The following is a 10,483-nucleotide window of genomic DNA, read 5'->3' on the forward strand; positions in this document are numbered from 1 at the left end:
TCCAGCAGCAGCCTTTCTGCTGATGATGGTGTGACCTGGAAGAGGTGTGAATCCATTCCTTCTGTGTTGGGAAAAAGTTGCTTGTGGTGCAGTGTGTGGAGGTTTATGAGCCTCTGCCCACGCACCTGAAGGAGTTCAATGACAAACTGGTGCTCTCCAGGAGCTGCCTGTTTTCAGTGTAACTCCCTGTACAGGTGAAGTGTAAAGTGCTTGTCATTTCTCTTGTACACTGTTGTAGTAAACGAGCAGCGATGTTACCCAACTGCTTCCTAAAATGGCAAAATGCCTCATGTTTTTACAATTGTCAGGTGTAAGCAATGGCAAGGAGGTTGACTGGATGGACTCTCAAGGGGAAGAGCAGCACCTCTGGCAGAAGATGATTGACAGTCCGGGAGCTGCAGTGGAAGGGGTGTTAATGCTGAGATCCAGCATGGGGAAACGCAGACTCTGAAAGACTTGAACTGCTGGGGGGTGCCACAAGTACTCCTGGCTTCAGTGGTGTCCAGGCTGGTGTCACTTTGCCCATTTGAATGTGAGAAGGGTTGTACTCTTTGCCTTGGCTATTAAGGCTGTGAGTGAGATTTTAATGCATTCTGCACTTTCATGTACATGTTTTTTACCCAAGCTTCTTGTGTGAATTGTTTCTTCTGAAGCCAGTGAGAACTGGACCTTGTACAGAGATCAGACTGGCTTCCTCTGTCCCTTCTGGCAGCTGGTGTGCAGCTGATGAACACTTGGTCTGAGGGCTGCTCAGAGTGAGCAAATTCTCTTGCTGGTCATTTAGTGAGTAATGCCACATTTATGAATCTCCTTCTGGCTCAGAGATGGCCTAGAAGGCAGCAGTGGCACAGTACAAGCAGATTCAGATTGAGTCTGTGCTTTGGTGTTTGTAGTCAAGAAGCCATAATGTTCTGAAGGATAACAAACAGTGTTTCTTTATCGTGTTTGCTTGTTGGCCTGTGCAGTGGTACAGCACGACAGGCTTGGGACCAAAACCCCAGTGAAGGAGGGCCAATACTTGGTTCAGTGAAATCAAAAAGCCTCTTATGAAAATAAATCATAACAAATCCTCAAACAGTGTCCAGAACTACGTGATGCTACTGTGGTTTGGATTCAGTTGACAGCTCTAGCTGAGACATTCTGACGTCATTGAACAGAGGGAATATGTCCACATGCCAGTCCCCATCTGATGTGTTGCTGAGATGAGACACACACCAGGCTTGGACAGAGTTAGCTAAGACTTGATTCAACAGATTGTGTAGAACAGAATGAGATTAAAGCATGTGCCAAAATGATTTGCATAACTGTAAAATGTTCTCTCAGTGGGCTGGGGTCCCATTCAGGCCCATGCACATTAATTATAACCCAAGTAGGACTTTTATTCTCCTAAACATCCCCCAGTGGATTTAACGATGAATGGGTTTTGGCCAAGTCAATCATTAATCTTATTAACCATGACAATTGTTCAACAGTAATTTTGTGATTCCTCAAGGTATAAGACAAAGGAAGATCAGGAAACAGAGTGAACAACATTTCTTCTGAATTTTCCACAATTAGAACACAACTTTCTATTTGCACTGGTAAATTAATCTATAGCCATTCCTTCATATTTTTTTGCCCCCAAAGTTTATTGCAAGAAATCTAGATTGAACAACAGAATATGAACATAGCTAAGCAACTACAGCTGGAGATTTTGATATCAGTAGCTGTCCTAGTGTACAATTAAGTACATGTATTTAGAGCTGAATTCAAAACTTTAAGATGTAAATTATTTTCCTTCTAAGGTATTTTATGCTGGTTTTTGTTGGAGTGGCTGGAAACTGCAGAGAAGTTTACAACCAGTCTTCTAAAATCCTAATATTATTGGATAAAAAAGTATTTATTTGTGTTAAAAATAGCAGTTTTAATAAAATTATTTGTTTCATTATGCATAAGTTATTTCAAAATTCTGATACGACTTTCAAAAGTCACTGGAGGTACTTCTTGCCCAGTTGGAGACTCACCATTTTCAGGAATTAGCGAGTCATCTTTGAAAAAGAAAATTCTCCTACAGACTCTCACATTGGGAACTGAAAGTCAGTGGTTACTCAAGAAAACTGATTTCATTTTCCTTCTTTATCTTTTCTTCATTTTATTCTGAAGTTCAGCTCAAATTGGGCAGTGAGGGAAGTCTAGTTTGGTTTTAGCTGACTTCTAATTTTTGCAACCTAAATGATTCTGTCATTCTACAATTCTGTGCCGCAGATGCTGTGAGCTGATAAATTAGAGCACAAATATCAAGCACGTAACATTTTATGACCTTGTTCTTATCACAATAGTCTGTCTTTAAGTATTAGATTATTTTTTATCGCTAACTTCCAAAGTGAAACTAAACCTAACTTTTGACACCTAAACTACCTCTCTCTTTAACAGAACTGTTTTGGATTGTCTTGGTTGTTCGTACTACAAACCTGAATTTATTTTGGGAATAATGATATTACATTGACATGTAGGCATGAACTTGATTTTTTGCTTTTGCTAGAAGTTGTTTCAAGCAGCTAAAGCTGTTGAATCTAAAGAAAATGGTTCTTCGAGCTAAAATTCCAGCTGGAGTTTTAGAGGAACATTGTGCTGTTGAATGGTTTGCTTTGATTCATTTTGATGGTGAAAATTCCAAAAATAGTAACACAAAAACTCCTCCCAGTTGGACCTTAGAATGGGCATCTTTTCATTTGCCAAACTGAAAAACTTAAAATGATGTTAAGTTGAATTTATTTTTGCATGGAGCACAAGTGTTTGCCTAATTTTTGAATGGCACTTCCTAACCGTCTAAGCATTAGCATTTCAGCTAAATCATGTTTTCCTTTGAAACAAAAAAAGTTTGTATTTTACTGCTTCAACTTCTGCCCATTTTGGTCTTAAGGCAGAGTTTGTGATGAATGGTCTCATCTGGGAAGTGCCACCCAGCACATACACGGGCTTTAAGCTCTGCCTTTCCTTGCAAAGGGTCAAAATGTTGCTCTGAGCCCACACCTGAAATTACAGGCTGGGCTGTGAACAGGCTGAAGTTCAGCATATGGAGGGAACAGTTTCACCTGGAAGTAATTCTGGCCAAGGTGGTGGTGTTTGCCATTGATGGGCTTTGGAGTAGAACAGTGAAATTACCTCCTGCCTTAGCAGGGACAGTGCTGCAGCAGGCTGTCAACATAAAAGGTGTCACACCCACCAGAGCCTCGTGGAGATGACGAGCATCAGATAAACACTGGAGCAACTTGGAAAGTTTTGCTGTTCTCTGATGTTACCAGCTCATTTGTAGGAATCATCTGACTTATGGGAAATGTCACATTTAATTATGTCTCTCACCTCTTTGTTCTCTTCTTCTGTAAAGATGGTTTATGGTTTGGAAAAAGCACAAGATGATTAACTGCAGATTTGATTTCTTGTTTCCCGGATATTTGAATTAATTGCCCATAATTGTGCATCATCACGTGCTGTGTGTTACCAGGCTGAACAGAAAGACAGAAAGCCAGGAATTAGACCAAAGCCTTCCTTTTCTATGTGTGTTTATGGTATTGAAAGCGCATTAATGGTTTATTCAAAGTTAATTTTTAGGAGGAAATAGCCACAATTTTAACACTGACTCATAAACTCCTGCCCTGAGTAGATAAATACAGTAGAGCTGACGTTTCTGAAGTTGTTTTCTACACAGACCTGAACAACTAAAGCTGCATCAGTGGAGAAGAAATCAGCTCTATGGTGGGTTTGGAAAATGTGTTACAAACCACATTTTACACTGATACATATTTTTCTAGCAAGGTTTGTGATTAAATTTTGAGGGTTTGACCCATTAAAGAAGAATAAAAGTACAACTTTTGCTGTAAAAAGTCAAGTGGGGCCAGTAAATACACCAATAGACAGTGCCAGTATCTATCAAAAAGAGCTGATGCCATGGGCTTTCCAAGCCCTGCCAACAGACTTTGGTACCTAGCCCTGCACTCTGGTGGTTTTCTCTACCAGCTATATGGGGACTTCAGGCTTCCAAACCTGCTTGCATGTTGAGAAACCTAAAGCAGGATAAAACAGGTTTGAAATGTCCTCCCCATCTCCTCTACCTCCACCACATTACACAAATGAGAAGAAAGGAAAGCTGCAACGATTGAGGGATGATGTTGCCATCTTCCTGTGCTAATCCAAGTGCCACTGCCCTCCTTGGATGCCTTTAAGAAGCCACATTTTTTCATCTTTCTTTCCCAGCTGGAATGGTTTAGGAGAGAAAGCATTGGGATGGCTAGCATGTTTTGATCATTGTGCATTAGACTGGAAGCTTTTCCTTCTGTGCCTCTTCTAATACAGATTATGCTGAGGTAGCATGAATGAAGCATTTTTATATATTAATCTTTGATTTTTCTTTTCCTGACTGGTTAAGCCCTGCTAAATGCAATTATTCTAAGTTGTATTCTGCAAAATATCAACTCAACTATAACAGCAGAGCAGCCTTTGAGCATCCACTGGTCCTAATTGATAAGGAGAAGTAACGGGAGGGTTGCATTTAGTCTGGCGTAATTTTGACTTCTTGGTGGGTCTGCTCATTTCCCAGCTTCAGGAATGTAAAGTTTGCAGTTTGCTCTGTAGCATCAATGAAGAAAAAGGCTGCTTGGATCTCTTAAACCTCTGGAGAAGAGATGAGAGTCCTATTTGCACAGCTGTCTGGTTTGTGGGCTCACACAAGGTAATAAGAGTTGTACCTGAGTCTTTGCAAGGGTCTCTTCCCTTCATCCCTCCCTTCAGTTCAGCAGCCCTGACCACAAGGTTCTCCCTGGACACTGATCCCCAGTGTCTGGGAGGCAGCAGCATGCAGAAGTGAAGGGAGAGCCCCACTTATTTTCTTCTCTATGAGGTTAAGACTGGAATTTTTCCTTGATAACACACAGTATTGATTTTCAGCACTTTGAAATGGTGGTGAATTCCAGAACAGGATGCAGACATCTATTTGCAGTGATGGCCTTTACCATAGCTCAGGAGGAGATGCTGAAAAGCATGCTAGCAGAACCTTACCACTGTGCCCATGAACTTCCTACCCAGTGATTTCATGTTTGCAAATGCTGTTTAATAAGTGATAATAATACAGTGTTACTTATACTGTGTATATTGACACTGGAAACTGAATCTCAGCTTGCTTTTTAGGTGGTTTTTTTAGGTTTTTTATTTAGATTATTTATTTCAACAGTTCTCCTTTGTGGCAATAACATGTATATGGCTGTGTGCTACTGCTCCTGACAGCTCTGTGTAGATTCCCGAGGTTAGTTCTAATTGTTGAGGTTTGCCTAAAGCCAAGCATAGTCATTTGCTGCAGCAATTAGAGAATGTCACATATCCCTCGTGCTGCCTTTGTTCTGCTTAAAATCTGTTGCTAGCAATGTGTTTAATTATTCTTCTGGACATGAATGGTAGTAGCAGTAAATGGCATTGCAGTATGTTAAGTTCTACCCAAATTAAGACAAAGCAAAGTTTTCTGCTGAGAACATTTTTGTACTGTGCATTGTACATTGTTTTGTGGACAAAGGTGGCTGTTTTCAGCTGTTGTCAAGATTTCTGTTAATGTCTTTTAAATTAAAATACTGAAATGTTGCTGTGTCTTTGTCTCTCCTAAAATGAATTACAGCAAACTATGTCTCCTGGGAACATCCTGTATTATCTCATTGAAATGATGACTATTGCAAGAGGCCTACCATGTCTTCAGAGGTGGGACTCCATTGATGGTGTCTGGGTTTTTTTGGTCTTAAAAGCACTTAAAAGTATAGAAATTCAGCTATTTTTTATTTCAGAAGCATTAAATCTGATTTTTTAAATATTCTAAGAAATAGGGAAGTGCACTGTTCTCTTTCTTCTTGCTACAAAATTATTTTACATGTGCTTTAACTCTGCCTGTTCAGCAGGACCTTCCCTCCAGCCCTGAATCTCCTGCTTCTTCCCTAGTTCAAGGTCCTGCCTACCTGAAAATCCAGGTATGTTCAAAATGCATCTTTTCTGTAATTGCTAGTTCTGATTTTTTTTTTTATTATTATTATAAGAAAAAACAAGCATTCGACCCCTCAATTTACACTTTCAGCACAGTCATGTTCGTTTCAACTTACCTCAGAGCCGAGGGCTCGCTTGCATCTTGTGGTTCTTTAGTTCCCTGGCCTTTTGTGGCTTGCTGTAGCTTCCCCAGTGAGAAAGGAGGAAAACCCTGCTCCTGGTCTGGGCTTGTGCTGCCTCTGCTCACTTTGGAGCAGTTCCAAAGTCTGGCTCAGTTCTGGCGCCCACGTTACGGGGAGATCACCTCAGCACGGCTCAGGGGTCTCTTGGTGTGGTTTGGGCACAGGATCTTTTGCCCTCACACCACCCTTGTCTAGCTCGTCCCTGTGCTGGTTCTGGCCTTTATGGGCAGGTCAGACACCCAAAAACTGGAAGCAGCTGCAGGTAGGGAAGAGCCTTCCTGCCATTTCTCTGCCCTTTGTACCTTTGCTCAAGACTGTACTTAAGGACTTGCTTTGGGGTCTGGAAGACACCTCTGTCACTCCTACACAACTGAACTGCAGTCCCTCCTCCCCTTCTCTTGGAGGTGATAGATGACAAATTCTCCTTGTAAACTGGAATTATGGGCCATCCTAATCACTGAAATTCAGGTCTTGGTACTTTCTGGCTGCGTGGGTGGCAGTGGGAGATATGTTGCTCACTAGATAAGACACCAGCACATTCTGCATGGACACTGGCGTTCCCATTTGTTTCCTCTGTGTTTCACAGAGCATGCAGCAGCTGGATCACTGCTTGAAAGTGGCCAGAGAAAACATGCATGAGCTCTCCTCAGCTGCCCATGTCCTCACTGGCTCCTGTAGCCCAGGCAGCCTTGCTGCTACTCTCTGCCTTCCAGCATCTGCAGATGGTTTCCCACTTTTCCCTTCAGCAAGCTGCCATAAAAATCTCTTCCAGACACAAATGACGAGAGAGAAATGGGCAGCAGGCACATGGCCAAGAGGAGCTGGGCCACCTCCTGATGGTGTGGAGCACTCACTCCCTTTTCCCTCTCTGTGGATGTACAGCCAGAGCAGAGACTGGTGAGTGGCTGGAAGCGATCAAGCATTGAGATTGCACAGCCTGAGCTCTATTATTCCCCCACCACAATTTAAAAAGTGGGTTGTGATCGTAAGAGGATTTAAATATACTCCAGGTTACTCTTTAGCCTCTGCATTTTCATTAATTATGTGATGCAGTCTGATTCATGCTCTTATGTAAGCACTGAGCTGTAATGAAGCCCCATGTTGTGGTTGTTTAGTGCAGAGCTGTAAAGGATCATTGGTGTTTTCATTAAAATGCAACACTTGCTGTCCCAGAGGGCTTTGAACTTCAAGAACAGGGATGTGAAACTTCAAATTTTGCCTCTCCTGCAGCTGTAGAGGAGGTATGTGACAGCAGGGGTTGTTCTCATCTAATTAGGTAGATTACTGGGTAGAATCTGGGGAAAATCAGGCCATTTACAAAATTGTTTTTTGCTGAGAAATTGCTGCCTCCCACAATTTATCTCAATAGTTTTGTTTGTAAAAGATACTGGATGTCAGGAACAGTAATTCTTTTCTCATCTGAAACAACTGAAGTCTTCTGGTTCTTACTCAGAACTCCAGACTGAAGTAGGAACCTCCAGCCCTTGCCTGTATCCATACACTGTGATGTGTCACATCTCCTGCAATGAACAGCCTGGAGCTGGGATGGAAAGGACAAGACTTATGGCAGGTCTAATATTCGTGTTCTAAATCAGATTTGCATTTTGACTGCAGTGGTAGGATTAGAGCTGTGTTGGTAGCACTAGAGAGACTCCAGCCAGTGTAACTTTGAGGGAGGGGAATTTTCTGCTAAACCTTCAGTAAAAAAAGTGCTCTGGTGTAGATACTGAACCTTGCTTACGCCACGTTATTTTTCTGGAACCAAAAGTGTACAGGATGAATTACTGGAATATATTTGCATATATAAATGCTGGGCTAAAGCCAGAAATACTAAATCCCTTGTTCAAACACTCCTTTCCCAAAAGGCCATTCTACCAAATCCCTGCATACCATACATGCAGGCTGATTTAACTCCAAAAGAGACTGCACATGGTATTTTTCACTGTTCCCCACAAAAATGTACAACAGAAAATGCCAGAAACCTTGTATTACTAATCAAGAACAGCTTTTCTTAATCACAGGATTTTAATAGATGTTCTGTGCAGAATATACCTAGTAATCCAATCACTCATGCACTCTCCTCCACTTAATTCAATTTCCTGTAACAGCCTAGTGATTGCAATCACTTTACTGATTGTAGCAATTGTAAAGCCCTGCTCCTGTTCACCCAGTCGTGAAAGATGACTGGATGCACTGACTCTGTACCTAAATCAAAATGGAACAGCAGCGGATTGGAATTGCAGCAATACAGGAGAAAAATCAGACCCATTTGAGGCTTTTTTTTAATAGGTTTTAAATCACTGGAAATCAGTTGCTCTGCTTTTTCAGTGAGGAGAAAAAAACCACTAAACCTGTCCACCTGTGATTCATGCTGTAAGCATGTGCATGCTGAAGAACCTGAGCCAGAGAACTGGGGCAGCAGCAGTCTGTGTATGGATGTGTCCTTGGGCTCAATCACAGAATCCCAGAATGGTTTGGCTTGGAAGGGACCTTAAAGATCATCTCGTTTCAACCTGCCTGCTGTGGGCAGGGGACCTTCCACTAGGCATGCTGCTGAGAGCCTCACCCCACCTGGCCCTGAACACCTCCAGATTCCAGTGCCTCACCACCCTCACAGGGAAGAATTTCTTACTAACATCTAATCTAAACCTGTCCTCCTTCAGCTTAAGGCTTTTTCTGTCACTTCATGTCTTTCTGAAAGTCCCTTTCCAGCTCTCTTGTAGCCCTCTTTAGGCTGCTCTAAGGCATCCCCAGAGCCTTCTCTTCTCCAGGCTGAACAGCCCTGATGCCCTCAGCCTGCCTCGGTAGGAGAGGTGCTCCAGCCCCTGGACCACCTTAGTGGCTCTTCTCTGGGCTCCTCCCAGAGGTCCATGTCCTTGGTGTGCCCAGCCCTGATTTCCTAAACCACTGACTCTCTTAGGCAGCAGAGGGAAGGCAGCTTGGGGTACAGCTGCATCCACCACCCCACGGGCTCTTACCCTCCTTGCTCCTTTACAGTGGGCTGCAGACTGACTTTATCTTTGGTTTGGTCAGGTCTGGAAGAGAAATGGTATTTCTGTGATTTTTGTTACCAATCCTGTCCTAAGAGCAACACTTGGAATGGCTCAGGGCTTCTTTGCCCCTCAGTTGCCCATCTGGCAAAGTTGGCACCACCACCTGCAGAGCTCAGGGTGTATCCTGATCTTCTTGACCTTTGGCATCAGCACTGGAAGGCCAAGCCATAGCTGCTCTTGGGTGTTCAGCAACACTCTCCTAACACTGGGAAGCAGATCATCCTGCTCAGAAGAAATGGCTCACCCCCATACACCTCCTCCTTGGTGCTGTCACGCTTCAGGCCACAAATTAGCTTTTGTTAGCTGGTGTCAAGGCTGACTTACTTCTCTTCACATCCACTCCCTCATTGACTCATTTGCAGAACCAATCTTATTAAAAGAATTTTTTTTTTTACTTTTTTGTTTTCTTTTTTTGTAATTTCAGAAGATGTGAGAGACCAAATTCTGGTAAGGATTACTTTAAAGATGCTGGTAAAACTGTTCTGCTGACAGCAGTGTAAAATTTAAAACTCTTACCTTATGGTCAAACAAGCATTTGGCTGAAAAAGACTGTGCTCTTGAGGGGCAGCACAGATGCTAGAGTGCAGCTTTTCAGACATGTCAAATTATGCATCAAACCCTGTGAACAGGCATCCAAAGCTGTAACTCTCAGTTTTCACTCCTCTGATACTTGTATTCTTCTTGCATGACATTCTTTGCAGTGGATTGTCGAGATTGTGGGCTATAATAAAACAAATGAAATTTTTTTCCTGTTTTGACTGCCTCCTAGTATTTTTTATTAAACAGGGAACTTTTTTTGTTAATTTGAAAGTGATGACTTGGAAACAAGTATTTTCACAGCTCTGGAAGTGACATATCCTTGATGAAGTTTCCCTGGAGTAATGTTTCCCTGCCATTGAAGCAAGAGCCTGGTCTGTCTCCAAGATGAAGAGGGGAAAAAAAATCTGCTACTCCAAGACTGTTGGGCATTAAAAGCCAGAAGCAGAATCTGTGTCTATTAAGCACTGCAGTACAAGGGCTTTAGTAATTACTGCCCATCCTCTACACTGATCACTGTTCCTTCATCATATTCCCTGTGGCAATGACTTCCATGCTCCTGCTATCACCAATTTTCTCCTTGCTGCTGCTGAAAATCGATGCTTGCATTGCCTTTGGATTATTCTTTTTGTCTGTGATTGACCATATTTTTAGTGGAACTAAAAGGTACCAATGGGTTGCTTGTACACTTTCAATGTGAGGCTAACGCCCATT

At 42.4% G+C, this 10,483-nt stretch overlaps 1 protein-coding gene across 1 annotated transcript in view; it reads left to right on the forward strand.

Moving 5' to 3' along the window:
* SYTL5 (synaptotagmin like 5) overlaps nucleotides 1-451 on the forward strand; it is a gene marked incomplete at both ends in the record, with an annotated part of 47,643 nt that extends 47,192 nt beyond the window's left edge. The window contains one exon of the mRNA XM_082277625.1: nucleotides 309-451. Within this exon, the coding sequence (XP_082133751.1) occupies nucleotides 309-451 (143 nt within the window). The remainder of the gene's footprint in view (nucleotides 1-308) is intronic.
* Between the last annotated feature and the right edge of the window lie 10,032 nt (nucleotides 452-10,483).

Source organism: Coloeus monedula (genome assembly GCF_965178545.1).
Source record: "Coloeus monedula genome assembly, chromosome: 3".
NCBI lineage: Eukaryota > Metazoa > Chordata > Aves > Passeriformes > Corvidae > Coloeus > Coloeus monedula.